At 34.9% G+C, this 16,464-nt stretch overlaps 1 protein-coding gene and 1 long non-coding RNA gene across 2 annotated transcripts; one reads left to right on the top strand and one right to left on the bottom strand.

Moving 5' to 3' along the window:
* Positions 1 to 584: 584 nt before the first annotated feature.
* LOC306658465 lies at positions 585 to 16,168 on the bottom strand. Its single transcript, XR_013763056.1, has 3 exons — positions 15,948 to 16,168; positions 12,398 to 12,474; positions 585 to 757 (listed from the first exon to the last, which is right to left on the bottom strand). It is a non-coding gene; the product is annotated as an uncharacterized lncRNA (long non-coding RNA).
* LOC306658152 (dynein light chain roadblock-type 1-like) lies at positions 6,249 to 7,121 on the top strand (the record flags this gene model as incomplete). The annotated part of the gene is made up of 2 exons (XM_079134894.1): positions 6,249 to 6,338; positions 6,472 to 7,121. 2 exons carry the CDS (start codon positions 6,249 to 6,251, stop codon positions 6,751 to 6,753), a joined length of 372 nt encoding a protein of 123 aa, XP_078991020.1. The 3' UTR covers positions 6,754 to 7,121.
* Positions 16,169 to 16,464: the final 296 nt, after the last annotated feature.

Here is a 16,464-nt window from a genome sequence, read left to right as displayed (position 1 = left end):
CTTAGAAAACAAACTGTTTTTCTATGTGAATGGTCTACCTTATTGGGCATATACTCATGTATGTCTCTGAGTCTGAAACAGTTATTACCAGTCATGACTCTTATGGCTTGATCTTAAGATCCCCAGATGGTAATCTGAGTCAAAGTTACTATAATAAAATGGCATGAGTATCAGAATCAGACACATTTGAGTTGAAAACAGCTTCAACCAGTAGATTAATTCAACCAGTTAATTAATTAACTGATTTCAGGCTAGGTACTGAGCTTTGGTTTGTCAATTTATAATTATGGGAATTATTATCTAATCTTTATTTTAAAAATAAAAAGAGGGAAGGAAGGAAGGAAGGAAGGAAGGAAGGAAGGAAGGAAGGAAGGAAGGAAGGAACAAATGAACAGAGAGGAAGGAAGGGGAGATAAGGAAAGGAAAAGAGAAGAAAGAAAATGAGAAAATTCTTACCACAATGAGGGAACAAAGTAGTTGCTGGATAGGAAGCCAGATTGCATTTCCTTTACTTTCACATGGATAAAAGAGAACTGGTCTTTATACACCTCAGCAAAAAGACAACCTACACTGTATAAATAATACAGATTTTCAGGAGAAAGATAGAAGTAGAAATTTTTATTACTGAAAAAGAAGGTCAAATCAGAAATAAGTTAGGATAAAAATGGGTTTATTTTTACCTGACAAGATGGGGAAATGGTGGCTAGACAAAGGGCGGAGTTCCCACAAGTTGGCAGGTGGCCCAGAACCCTGACTCCTACAAGAAGATGGAAAGGTTTTAATTTAATATTTGATTTAGAGGAGAGACCCTTTTTCATCAGAGTGGCAGCTCATTTGGGAGCCATTGGCAGGAATTACAGTACATCTGGCAACTATATACTTCATTTGGGAGTGGTGGGTGGAGGCATTTGGGTGCTTAAGCTTCTCCACAAACCCAGAGACCACACCAAAATTGAAGCCAGGGAGAGAATTCCAGTCATGGGATTTCAAGACATATGATAAAGCAGCTTTCTTTTGAATATCTTTGTGGATCTGGTTACTCTCAAACAATTCATGTGCTCACACACAGACTCAAAGATGAAGCCATTCTAGGAGCAAAGTAATTGACAGATAAATATTATTGATTGCATTTACCCAAATACCTTGAGAACATCAGATTGCTGGTTAGCCCAAGAGCAGAGACTTGATCTATGGCTCTGCTATTGACATGCAGCTCTCCTCTCTCTCATCAAGCTTTACATAAAGTTTTTCCATTTTATTTTTTTCTTTCTTTCTTTTTTTTTGTCAAAAAAAATTATGAAAGTGTCACTTTCCTTTTGCAGTTAATTCAGGAGAGATCCTCAATTCTAGCAGGGAACATTTTCATGCAAATACAGCAGCACAGTTTCCAGCCCCCTAATAGCTTCTTACAAATGATGTGCCATTACAACGAGGTTTATTTAAACAAATTTAATACATCTTTAATCAAGCTGGAGAGCATTTTCAAAGGTCACGCTCCAAATCAGGATCACTGTACTGAGCTTATCAAAGTATTAGCTTAAGGGGGAGGGAGAATTATTTCTTGGACAAGTAATTTTAGGCAAATCTTTATTTACATTTTTATTCAGTTATTAAATTTTATTCCTTTCCCTCCTCCTTCTAGTCTCCATTTATGAACCTATAAGAAAGACTGCAAATGGAGCTATAAGCATATCACTGCAGCCAGTCCTTCTAGAGGCGACGCCTTTGAACACAGAGAGTCTGAAAGGCAAGGACAAGAGACCAAGCATTTTCAATGTCAGAGATAATCTTTTAGTGCCTCTAAAGCATCCTTCCCAAAGGTCTCACATTAGGCTCTGTATACATTGCTGAAATTCTAATGCACTGTTTCTTCCATGGATAAATGAAATAGACATTGAAAGTAGGCTCTCATTCTTCCTCCCCTCTGTTTCTGTGTTTCTCTCTGTCTCTGTCTCTTTCACTACAGATATCACATAAATGCAAGTGAATACATATTGCCTACCTGCCATGTATCCAACCCGGGCTGTACTTCTATCTATGTACTTCTGTTAATTATTCCCACAAACACTAATGTAATATTCCAAGGTTCTCCCTGACTTTTAAATCTTGCACATGAATAATTTACAAAGCAAATGAGAGAAGCAACAAAATGATCAGCTTGATGCACCTATGAAAATTAAGTCTATCTCTAGTACTAAATCTCTGGACAGATGTCTGTAGCCAGAATCACCACAAGTTGTCACAATGACTGAAGAAATGTAAATATTTCCATAGCGATCTCCCACTTTCCAGAATTCTACCCTTTTCCCAATATCCAAGTAACTGTAGGGACTAAGATTAAAGGAGAAGTAAACTGTTCAAGAACATAGAAATAGCTGATGGGACAAGAGAATTACTCCTGAGGTTTTCAATGCTTGTTACTTACTAGCTTTCAAATTTCTCAACAACACAGAAAGGAAAGAAAGCATCTGAAAACACAACTCAGAGATAATGATACGATCACATTGTCCTGATACTGAATTTACCATGAGGTCTCAGCTAAGTACCAACAAGGGCCCATAGGGTGACTGGAGGACAGAGTCAGGAGAATCACAGCAATGACCATTATTGCAGGCCAATAGAGGACAAAGTAATGCCCCTTCATGTAAATGACTTGCTGTGATACTCATATACAATGCAACACCTAGTATGTAAGACTGAGGGGATCTGAGGGAGGTGGAAATAAACCTGTTTATAGATTAGGGTGGTAAGGAATTTATATGTAATCAATAAAAGCCGAACAAGTATCACTAAACATGCAATTTGGAATTTAGATTGACTCTTCAAGAAATTACTGAATGCCTTATTATTAAATTGTAGTAGTCAAACAAAGCAAACAAATAAAAAACCAAGTTGCACAATAAAATGTGCGTATTTGGAGATATTCTCTCTTTCTACATATTTCTCCAACTATTCTGAAGGTAGAGAGCATTATTTTCAAGGAATGTGTGGTTGAAGTGAAAACATGAATATGTAGTAGAGTTTGGGATAATTTTATATCCTAGCCCTGTAAGATTAAAATGCTCTTTCAAACAAGTGATTGCTGGGCAAGTATTAAAATTTACACTAACATGAATGAATGGTAGGCCTTCATTTCTGTCATTCCCAGGCAAACTTTAAATGTCTCGACATGTTCATGTCATGTATGAGCAGCTCTGCAGTAGTCTGGCTTGTTCCTTCTGACTGACATCACTGGCTTCCTACAAAGGCTGATTGCCCACAGACTACCTCCCCTGGGCAGTCTTCTCTTCTACAGCATTTTCCATTTTCTCCCTATTCCAGCCCCACTCCCCTCTGCTTTCCATTCCAGAACTAAAGGTTGGAATTCTAGAAATATTGGCACAAGAATTTCAGTGTCCGTGGTGCCAGCAAGTGTGTTTCTCCAACAAGGTACAAGAGGGACTTGACACAGTTGAGAAGACTCAGCCCTTGCTACCAAGGCACATCACTTGGGTGGCCTTAGAAATATACATCCTCTGGTTCCTGATGCAGATACTCTGACCTGTTGGCTGACCTGAGGGTTGGCATCCGTATTTTGAAAAGATTTCCAAGGTGATTGTGTTGGAAGAATAGTGGAATTCTGAGACAGCAGTGTTGACTTCTTGACTAATTCATCTTCTATTTGTTTTAGCTAGTTACCCTCTCTAAGCCTCAGTTTGAAAGATGGAGATCCATTCATTTATCCCTTCAGTCTTCCAAATGTATTTATCAGGTATGTAGTATATGATTACATTAATGAATAATTCCTCTAGGAAATTCCAGTCTAGTAGAATAGACTGATTTAAATTTCACTGGTATGCATAAAGCCCTGTGAGAATTGAAGGTACCAGTTCTCCAGGGAGGTCAAAGTTGGGAAGTCTTTACAGATCAAATGATGTTAGCCTGGTCTTAGATGATGAATACACATTTTCAAGGAAGGGTATGTTTAGGTAAGAAAGGGAATAAATTTAAAACCTAAAAGCATGAAACACATGGTATCATAAGCTTGATAAGTTCTGAGGTCTGGAAAATAAAGGTTATGGTCCAAGAATGAACATACTAGAGGGAAGTAGGATAGGAAAAGTAAGTCAAGGCAAAATGTTCAAGGTTCTAGAAAAACACGCTAAGGAATTCGGAATTATTTTCTTGTTGCAAGTGGGTTGCCAGTTTTTTCTTTGTGTGAATTTAATATAGAAATGTACACACACACACACACACACACACACACGCACGCACACACAGATTTATAATTCCAGTGGTAAATTTAATATTGGGATATAGGTAGTGACTGCAACAGGAAAACTATTAAGGAAGGGAAAAAAGAAAGATTAGTGAGTCATTTCTCAGTTTAAGTTAATAGGTCTTGTTTTCTAAGTCTAGTTTATAAGAAAATATCAACAGTCATAATTTATGAAGTAGAAAAAGGTGTGAAATTATGTACATAAGTATATTTTTGTAAATTGCAAAAAAACCCTAATAAATCAAAAAACTTGCAAGGATAAAGTCATTGTAGAAATTTGTAGACACATACATTAATCAGTGATTCAGATATTAACTTCAAGTTAATAGCTTGAAAGATGTTATCATTGGAAAGAAGACAGACTCCATATGGTATTTGATGAAATCTAAAGAAGAGAGACTTGATTTTACAAAACAGTATTATTTTTTTCACATATTGAGAAATCTGGAATTCTGAAAAGTGATCTTTTCTCTAGCTCTCATTTTGCACGTTCGTCTATATAGACTTATAAAAATTCTTGTTACCATAGCTTTTTAACAGCGCAATGATGGCAGAACCATTTAGCAACATCTATTTTTTTATTTTATTGATTCTTTTTAGTTAAACATGTAGTTTATGTCCTGATGAATTACTTGATGAAATGTGATTTCATTTTTATAAATTTAGTTAGTAAAATAACAAACCGATGATGCCTGATTTCTTGAATCAGGGTGTGATAGGGGCAGAGGGAGCAGCAATCACTTTGTAAAATGGAAGATAACTTTTCTGAAGTGCCTTCCACTTATTGTGTCTTGATGTGAATAAGAAAGCAAATAGAATTGAAAATCCTAACTACATATTTGTTTTAAAATAGACTTCATAATGGGGTAGATTTAAGATCACTATACAAATGAACAGGAGCTATAGAACATTCCCACATGTTTTCTGCCCCCAAAAGAGCTGTTAAATCAATGAACTGATGTTGACATACTTTATTATCCCTTAAATCTATAGTTTACATGAGATTTCACTTTTAGTGTAGAACATCCCATGGCTGTTGACAGACATACATAATCTATCTACACCATTACTGTATAATAGAGAACAGTTTGACTACACTAAAAATCCTCTGTTTTCCAACCGTTTATGTCACCTCAATTATCTTTTCAAAAAGTATCTGGAATCACAAAGTAATTAGTCTTTACAAATTGATTTATTTCATGTAATAATATTTATTTAATTTTTATGACATTTTATAGCTTGATAGTTCTTTATTATATTCCATTGTCTGGCTGCAGTTTATTTACATATTCACCCACCCAAGGACATCTTGTTTGCTTTCAAGTTTTGATAATTATTAAGTAAAGTTGCTATAAACATACATATGTGGGTTTTAGCAAAGATGTTTTCAACTTTTCTGGGTTAATGTCAAGGAGAATGATTGGGGAATCATATGGCAAGGATATGGTTTGGTTTTATAAGAAACTGCCAAACAGTCTTCCCAAGTGATAATACCTGTTTGCATTTCCAGCCTCAATGAGTGGGATGCCCTCTTGGTTCACATCCTTGCCAGCTTTTGTGTTATCAGTATTTTAGATTTTAGCCATTCTAATAGCGGTACAGCGCACTTTGGGCCCTGTGGAATCTGAATGATAAGAAAAGGAAAGCGACATCCCTCTGGAAAATAGTGTATAGAGTTGTATCTATGAAGGCAAGTTTGCTTGTCAATATAGTACTTTTGGGAAATTATTGATATTCTCATAGAATTTTTATTTTGCTACTACAGAATTATTGTTTTCTTTGGACGGTTGTATGTTCTAGTTTAGAAAAACTATACACAAGAGTCTAGAAGTTAGCAAGCAAAAGGGACAATATATGAACTGAAATAAACCAGTCATTCTGAAATACACTTGAGAATTACTAAGGATTACCCAGGCATAGGTGGAAGTCAAGATTTTGTATATGATCCTTGAGAACAGAGGCCTGTTTTTACTTAATGAGAACCTGGGCAATGTGCTCCTCAAAAGAGATGGGAAGAAAGACTCAAGAAGGAAAACTAGGTCAAGACTGGGGGACTTCAAATAAGAGGACTACTCACAGGGTATGTGATTTATAATCGAGGCAAATTTAATAGGATTAGACCACCAGGGACTGTGCACAAGCGTAGAAAGACACGGAATTGGGAATTGGGCTGAGTGTTGTCGACACGGAGCTAAGAATCCATCTGAGATGAGGTGGAGGAGACCCTGCAGCGACTTCAGAGCCAGAAAGGAGTACAGGGAATCATCGTGGTGAATACAGAAGGAATTCCCATCAAGAGTACCATGGAGAATTCCACCACCACACAGTACGCCAACCTCATGCACAACTTCATCTTGAAGGCACGAAGCACTGTGCGAGAAATTGACCCCCAGAATGACCTCACCTTCCTTCAAATTCACTCCAAGAAAGATGAATTTATGGTTGCACCAGATAAAGTCTATTTTCTGATTGTGATTCAGAATCCAACTGAATAAGCCACTCTCTTGGCTCCCTATGTCATTCCTTAATGTAATGCCCCAAAGAATAATAGTGTTAATCATGTCAACCGACTGGCCCGCGGAAATCATCCTAGAGCCCACGTAAACCAATGCAGTGACCAAGGTTGGCCTCGCAGCTGTGCCCAGCTCCACCAGAGGAATCCTTCTGCTGCTCCAGTGTCCCCAGAGTTCCCGAGAGAGTGTTCTTTATTCACTTCCAGGTTTTGGAGCTAGAACTTGTGAGAAGCCCACACCCAGCTTCCTTCTGACCTTTTGTTCACTTTGTTGCCCTTGGAAAAGGCTGTTTTTCTTTAACTAAAAATAACCAAAACGCTTAAAAAAAATAAAAGGATTGTTTATGAGTAGTAGAAGTAGTAGTAGTAGTACTGGGACTTGAACCCAGGGGTGCTTTACCACTGAGCCACATCCCCAAACTTTTTATTTTTCTAATTTTGGGACAGGTTTGATCAAGTTGCTTAGGGTCTCACTAAACTGCTGGGGCTGGCCATGAACTTTAAATCCTCTTGCCTCAGCCTTCTGAGTCCCTGGGATTTGTAGGCATAAGCCACTGCACCCAGCTAAAAAGATTATTTTAAAAGTAGTGGGTAGGGTCTAGGAGGAGAAACAACTGACAGATAATGCATTTCCCCAAGAATACCAATAGCAATAAAGCACTGCCACCCAAAGGTTGAAGAGGCAGATTATGTGTGCACCCCAAGGTTGTCACTCAGTGTAGAGGGAGCCCAAACAGTACGGTGAGTGATCTTTGGAAAAAGGATGGACCGTATTGGGAGCACATGGTTTCACTTCCAAACATATCCCATTGTTCCCCATCAATCAAACTGAACTAGAAGCCAAAGGGTAAAGGGTATTTTAGAAACAGATCTCATAACCCAGCTTCAGAGCACAAAGCAGTACAGTTACAGAGGATAAAGAAGGATCTAGAAGGAGAGGGAATACGCAACCCAGGGACTGTTTGTGTATGTGCAAGAGACAGAAAGAGAGAGAGAGAGAGGGACAAAGAAAGAGACAAAGACAGAGGGCAAGTGAAAGAGGAAGACAAAGGTGGAGAAGTATATTTTATTTTTGAGCCCTTAATGGGAAGTCTCCAATATTGATATTTTTCTCTAGTTTCTCCAGTTGTTCAATAATACATTTTTCTAGTCTTGTACATTGGCCAAAAGGAAAAGAGTGTTCAAGGAATATGGTGGTCTTACTCACATGGTGCTACTGCTGAGGCAAACAGAGCAGGAGCATTGTGAACCAAGGGAAAGCTTCAAATCCTGGATTTCCAGCATTTGAACAGCTACAAGGCCAACAGTGACTCAATACAGATGTATGGTACAGAAAACCAACCCCCATTTGAAAGCAGTTTAGTAGTAGTGTCACCATGGATGTGGGAAACAACCCTCCTTCCTTTTTAACATGATTTTTTTCAGAATCTTTAGAGGAGATGACATTTAGAATATGATTTATGAGTATTATATTTTAACACATTACTTTGAAAATATCTGTAATCACTAACTAGTAAAACAGTTTTGTTTATTTTTTTTCCAGATTGTCCTGTATGGGTCTTTGAGGAAGATATTCCAAAATTATTTCAAATAATCCATTTCTTAGAGCAATATAGCAAGAAGATTTCACAACTTTCAACCGTTCTACAGAAACACTGACTTAAATGAAAGTGAATAGTCTACGAATTGATTTCCAGGCTGATTTCCCACTATCATGCAGAATGGATTTTGGCCAACTCCTTTCAGCTAATAGATACATGATACAAATTGATTTTATTAATGCATTCTAAATACAAATACAAATGACTATAATGCTGGTATATATTTTGAACTATCTTTTCTTTATTGTTGAAACAAATAAGTGAAAATTTATCCCATCTCTAATGAATTTAATTTAGTAATTAGATTCCTGTTATATTTTCGTTCTAGTTGTATAGTAATTAATAAAAGATCAGCTCTACTGCAAGAAAAGTATACTGCATATAGTGCATACCTCTTGAGATAAATATATCATGTGCAGAATATCTTAAGTTTGTCAGGAAGAGGTAATTCATTTCATATATAATTGAAAATGATATTAAAATGAGTGAAAGCATCTTTCAGGAAAATCATTTGACTTCCTACAAATATTAAATGGATATACATTTATTTCTAAGAGTTTTTTTTTCACCTGTATGTCAGCACTAAATCTCTTGAACTCCCAAGTGTCTGAAAATTGCATTATTATTTAAAATTTTTACTGATAATGGTCAACATAAAGTATTTTCTAGTCTTTATGCTTTAATTCTAGATGTTTATTAGGGACTTGGGTGGAGTTGCAAAGTGTTAGAGTATGATAGTATTGGAGATTAGGTCTCCCAGATTCACATTCTAGGCACTCTAAGGCATGGAGTTATGACTTAGATTTTATGTAATCTTCACCAAAACAGTATCTGAATGCTAATGAAAACAATCACACTATAATATTGAATCTAATCCCTCGATATGACCCTTCAGTATAGCCCAAACAAAAAAATTCTTAAATTACTTTTGGTAATTTTCATTGCATACCACCAAAATTTAAAACTTTACTTAAATTAATTTCTATTAAAAGTAAACCAGACACAGTGGCACATGCCTACGATCCCAATGACTAGGGAGGCTGAAGCAGGATGATTACAAGTTTGAGGCCAGCTTCAGCAACTTAGCAAGACCCTGTATCAAAATAAAAAGACTGCAAATGTAGCTCACTTGTAGAGCACCCTGGGTTCAATCCCCAGTGACACACACACGCACACACACACACACACACACACACAAACCCTAAAAATATTGGTCATTTTTTGTTTTAAAATGAAATTTTTTCAATTGCATAATGTAATATTTTTTGCTTGCCAGCTATTTCACTTACTACTTACATGCAAAATATAATCTCAACTTTACTTGAAGAATTCTACTAGATTAAAACACTTTAATCTCGAACATTTAAATAAATATTTTACACAGTATTATTAAATCTTTATTGGTATTCTAAACCTTTCTTAGTTTTGATTTAGAATACAACATGTGTATATATATATATATAATATATGTATATCTATGAGTGTATGTGTGCATATATACACATACATATATTTACATTCATGTATTCTGTCTCTCTCATTCTGTCACATACACATATACAAATATACACAGACACAATGATAGTTATGCTTGATTTTAGCCATTGCTAATTATCTATATTCTGTTGAAATATTTGACTTCCATTTCATATCAAATGTACTGTTCTTTGAATAGCTACTGAACAAGTGTTTACATATCTTTTCACATGACTATATAAAATAAAAATAATTTAGTGGGAATTCTTCTGTAACTCAAATTTGAAATAGTCAAGACAAACCCAAGGTCCTAATGTAAATTGATTTACTTAGTTTAATTCATTTTCATGAGAGCTCAGATGTGGTGTATGTGAAGGAACATTGCCATAAATTGTAATGTTGTAGATTGTGACAGTTTATGGCCCAGAGCCCCTAAGCAAAATGATCCACTTTTCAAAATATAGGCGAATCAAGCCCTTTGGCTCACTTTCTCTTGAAGTAAGTGTTCTATCCTCCTGCTAAAAGACCTTGTGTAAAGAAATATTACAACTTCCTTAAATGTTCTTTTCTTTGCTTAAAATGTCTCCAAATCAAGAAATGAAAATGAAAGTTACAGTTCTTTTTTTCTTTACAACATATTCAATTTCAAAAATTTTGGAACAGGACCCACCATGGAAAATGTTCAAACTTTATCCTCTTGATAGATACTAGATAGATATTTCAGAATAAGATCAATATGTCCTCACATTTAAATAGAACATCCCATTACATAGAGCCAGGCTGTCAAGATTGGATTGCATGTATAATCTTCTTTAAAAGAATTAATGCTTCCAAATGAATAAGATGAAATAGAGTAGAATATCATATTCGCATTGCCAATCTATCACTTTAAAGTAATACCTAGTCAGTCCATCAGCATCAAGAAGATAGGGACATCTGCTACACTTTTCTGAGACAGTCTAATTTACATATTTGTAAATATTAAATATAAATTTAGAAATTGATATTTCCTTTTTCTTCATAAATGGTCATAAATCATTGATGGAATCTGAATATGCTGAACTGATTCCTTTTCTGCTTCTCTTTGAAACACAGTGACTTTTGCTGTCCTTGTTTATAACATACTGTGCTGTGACAGGGTACTTGCAAAAAACAAAGATGCACGTACTTTAATCTTGCCCTTCTCTTTAGTTACTAAATATGTTCATTATAATCTTTTGTCCAGTTTTACTTAAGTGCATTATCCAGACAGATTCACGTTCAGGTTTCTATCTTTTCTCTACTTCCTGATTTCAAGTTTATTTGAGATAAGGACAATGCAAACAACATATTCATAAATTTAGTTACTGTTCTGAAGTCTAGGTATAGCTGACAGAATGTAATGGTAAAAGTCAAGTAAATTTTGTCAGGCCTTTGTCATTGAAAACATTGTTGATCTATCTTTGCATCTTGCTTAGAAATATTTTACAGTACCTTCTTTTCTTCCTGTTTTCTTATTTCTTATTGGCTCTCTATCCCATAGCTAAATATGTATTAATATTATTTTAAATGTATTCGTTACGTGACAAATAAGATATATTAAAATGTGAATGTCAGTTTATAAATGGCTATGTGCTAGATGTTAATCTGTAGATCAGTATGATGTAATGTATTTTTTCTATAAAAATATAATTGTTACATTCCCAGGCTAGCCCAAACAGAAGTCATCATATTTAATCAGTGTTAATCATTCTAGCTTCAATTCTTGACAGCAGGAACTCTGCCACTTCAGAAATGAGGGAAATGAGGATAATGAAGATAATTACTTCTCTGTCCTCCTTTCTCTTTTGGATCTCTCTTGTTCTATTGGAACATTTCAATACCTTTTGGGGTGTTTATAGAAAATAGACCTTTATACTTCCCATTATGCATCTATCTCTAAGCTAAAGATAATCCTCTCTCCTGACTACTAATACTTAAAGAATATTTTATAGATACCATTTCCAGGTTTTACCCTGTTTCATGAAAAAAACATGAATACTTTGTGTGTTTTATTTTAACCTAACCACAAACCTGTGGTGATAAGTTTAGGTACTAAATGGTACCTAAGTTTAGTACCTAAGTTTAGGTACTAAGTTTAGTACCTAAACTTATCACCATTTTACAGATGAATAAACTGAGAAAGAGTAGCATTCGGTGGTTTCTGGCAGGATGAGAAAGTGGCAATGCCACCGCCTCTGTTCATTCATCCCATTCCCAATCCTATCCTCGTACAACCTCACACTGTCTGTCCTTCACAGTTTGTGCCTCCTTCTTCCGATACAGCCTCAACACCAAATTTCTCATATATTCACACAGCTGATCTAAGCAGATCATACGAAGGAAGCAATGTTTGTTTGTTTTTATCTACTTAATACTACTGTCTCTTCTAAACCACGCTAGAGAAATTTAAACAGAATGATGTTTTTAAATTCAGATAAATATTGTATGGGGATAAGTTCCATTGAAAAGAAAGGAGAAAGGAAGGAATTCTGTTTTAGTCAGAGGTCCTGGGGCCCTTATGGTACTCACCTTCTCACATGGGTTGACCTTCTCAATTCAGTTTTTTGAAAAACAAGTTTCCCGGTATAAAACGTGCCTTCTATTGTCTAGTCATTGCACAAAATGTATAAAAGGAAAAGAAAAAATTTAAATAGCCATTATATCCAATATAACAGGAAAATGTAATGATAATATTTTAATGTACTTTTTCCCAACACCCAGTCCCCATATTTCTTAAATAAGTTTGAGACATTAATACTGCATTTATTATTTTTTAAAGCTAATATGTGATATTTTTCCCCAGATTCTTGCTAATATTTTATGGCTATAATGGATGAGTTATATCTCATCTTCTACTCTGAGTGGAAAGCATGATACACAGATTTTAGACCTACTTACTGGTCACTTATAAATAGGAACCTATACTTTGGGGACTAATTTGTAAACATCATCTTTACCTCTTCATCCTGCAAAATTTGAGATTTATAGTAGTGTTATGTATATATGAAAAAAGAGAAAGTGAGGACATTAATGTCACAAGATAAATAATGTTCCTTCAATTCTTTCAGTCCTTGGTACCTTTTATAAGTGCCAGTATGTGGTGACAAGACAATCATAGGCTAATTCTGCAAGAAAAGATATGAAGAAAAGAGCAACTTATTTCCTACCACTTACTAACCAGTTAATTGTCTTCCTTATCAGATAAGCTAATAGCATTCATTCAATAATCTAATATTTTAATGGTCAATTTCCAAGAATAATTCATATTCTCCTAATTCAGATAATCATATTGTTCCTATACTTTCAACATGCAGTGCTTTTAAATGTGCTTAAAAACTGCTCTGTATGCATATTGTGATACAGTTCCTGAGAAGGGAAGTACAGCTTTGGTAATAGGCCCGCTAGATGTGTTGGTTTCATGTCTGACTGGTTTATGATGAAGTGTTCAGTTACCAGGCCTTGCCTTGGTCTGTATGTACAGGGCTTATGAGCAATGGTAGTTTTGAACCCATGGTTCTCAAGCAGCTCCAGGATTATGATGCAGGAATTTCTGCTTTGGCTCTATAGAAATTACCCTTGTCTTTTAAAAACAAACTAAATCCATCAAATCAGCTAGCTTTCTGTTCTCCACATTATATTGGTATTACAAATTCTGTCTCTACACACAGGAAATGAATTTTTAAGCATGATATAAAAATGGAAAAAATATTTTGGGTTTTTTTTTTTTTTTTTTTTACAGTACTGGGGATTGAAAAAATATACGAATGCAATGCAATAATCCAGGTTTTGAACCTTTAAATTATTTCCAAGAATGTCTTTAGAAAAGATAAAGACTCCAAATGCTCTTTCTCTATCCATTTCTTTTGTGATATTAAAGAGTGGACAAGTCACTTTTACAAGACCTTGGCTATAATTTGAACTGACATCCTTACAGCCAAGTGCATTAAAATTTAGAAGAAATTCCCAGGAGCAATACTCACAAGGGGTAATATATATGTATATTTCTGTGTATACATATATGTATAAAGAAAAGTGGGTAAGTCAGCAAGTATAGGGAAATATATTCATAATAATTAAATCCTTTCTTCTTTCACTAATCCTTTTACATTCTTAGAGGAAGTATTAGCTTAAGAAAGCTGATTCAAAAAGGGGTAAATAACCTTGTTCTTTTGGTGGCTGGACTAGTTTAGTTTATCCTGGTTAGAGCTAGTAAATAATTCTCAGCAGCATGAGGAAAATCCAGCTCAGTTTCCAGCATTCTAAATCAATCTCAGGTTTAAGAGAAGGTACAGGCTTAAAAGTTATTACAACTCTACTGTTTTCTCTGATAAATTACATGAATAACATTTGAGACAATGCATTGTTAAATATTTATGTCTAGTACCATAGAACCAAGAAAAGCATAAGAACCCCTAGAAGAATAAATATATTTACCTAAATAAATTACTAAGACAAATATACTCCTATGTGCTCTGTACCAATAAACAGTAGGTATTCACTAAATTGTAGAATATAAATGGTTCATTTCCTCTAAATGTACACTGAAAGATCTATAACATGTTACACATTTCCTGTGCTTTGCATATATATTTCAATATTCATCATGAAAAGCCTTGCTTTATGTGTCAATATACATTACTTTGCATATATTAAGAAAAGCTTTTTTTTTTAATTTTAACATTACGGATGCTTTTTACTATGGGGGAAAGCTTAGGTCTTATTTCATGATTAACCCTTTCACGGCTCATCCTTTCTTCTCTACATGACATTTGCACAAAATGAATTGCTTGCTTAGACACAGCTAACTAAATAAAAGCAGGCCAGAGCTGATAGTATGAAAAATGGATTTTCATTACTGTTTCATTGATTCTTGTAAATAAGGGCCTGAGGCCTGCTCCAAAAAGGCTGCAAACAGTAATAATTTAATCTGAGGTGACATAGACCAAAATGTATGTGGACAAAAATCATCCTTGAATATTAAACAACAGCCTCAAGACAGAGAAAAGTGTTGCAGGCGAATTTAAATGTATGCAGATCGGTGGGTAACATATTTAAAAACAGAAATTAAAGATTCCTGTCATAAATCACATTTGCTGCCATGGATATGCCTTGTTATGCTGGCGTTTAAGAAAACCTGAAAGGTTAAGGCAGTTGGTGCATTAAATCGTACAAGGATAATTAATACTTTTCTTGTGGCTATTTATAAGAAATGGAAAATATAGTCAGATCAGCTGTGGCACTGTAGTAATTTGAGGGGGAAGCAATGAAAGCATGAGTCAATAGTTTTAACTGGACAAATGTCAAATGCTTAATGATGCAGTATCCCAATTTGGAAGCTGTTTGAAAGTTGTGTATTTTCTAAAATGAGATAAAATAGTTCATGCTCATATACAAATATAATTTATTTGTCTCCCCTCCTCTTTAGATTGCCCAAGAGAAAATAAAAACATATTTTATGTGAATATTTTTGGTAGTTATTATATCTTAGTCACCTATATTGAAGATGCCACAAGAAAATAAATACCATTTCTGGCATTGAGTACTATAAATTCTGTCTTTCATCATGTCTCAAAAATAGTAATGGCACTATTTTTTAATGCCTAATTTATTCATCACATCAGGAATTAGTTTAGTAATATCAGAAGAGCCTTCAAATCACTTCTTCAGTGGAAAAACCTACCTTTGTTACACTATGCACTCAGGTTTATGATCACTCAATTACTTAAAAATCCTGCTGTCATTTTTGTGCAAAATGTATTCTACTTTGTGGCTTTTCTAAAAGTTGACTTCAGAAGGTCTGTAGTTTGAGTACATCAGTATAAACATAGTATTTTAGAACAAAATCAGCATGAGATAAATAACATTTTCCTTTTGAAAGAAAATTCTGCCATAGATTGACACAGGTATTTTTTTGTTTATAAAATTTATTATTATTTGTATGATTGAATTCAGGCTAGAAACTTAACAGAAAGACTTCAAATGAACTTCTCATATAACAGCTTGAAACACATCCTAGGTAAATAAGAACAACATTACTGAATTTTTCTAGACTATGCCATCATTGAATGTTCCTACTGACCTGAGAAATCAATCCGCTGGGACTTTCATGGTTCTTTAAATAGGATGAGTCAGGAAACCTTGTTCACTCACCACTGATAGCTAACACTGAAGAGAGGTGATAAAACCATTTTCACATTAACACTTCTGCTTAGTATTGAGGTCATTGGGTAGAGCAATAGTTGTGTATACCATCTTTCATTACATTTACACAGCTCAGGACTCACATCCTTATTTTCATTAGTATCAACCCTCATAACGAAATGCTCTATGATTATTCTATGAATGTGTGAAAACTGCTCTAGTAAAGCTATGAGATTTGTTTTAAAATTGTAAAACACTTGCTCAGAAACAAATAAAAGAAAATCACAAGTTAAAAAAAAGGAAAAAAAAAAACAAAAAACAAAAAAACAAACTGCAGACTGTGTGAATGAGGCTTCCCTTGCTAACATCTGCAGGTTTGTAATTGCTCAACCCTCCCCTGTGACTCAGTATCCAGAGACATTGCCTCATAGGTAGAGTGAACATCAATACATCTG

This window comes from Sciurus vulgaris, assembly GCF_902686455.1.
Source record: "Sciurus vulgaris genome assembly, chromosome: 3".
NCBI lineage: Eukaryota > Metazoa > Chordata > Mammalia > Rodentia > Sciuridae > Sciurus > Sciurus vulgaris.
Note: the sequence above shows the minus strand (reverse complement) of the source record. Positions and strands in the feature narration are given on the sequence as shown.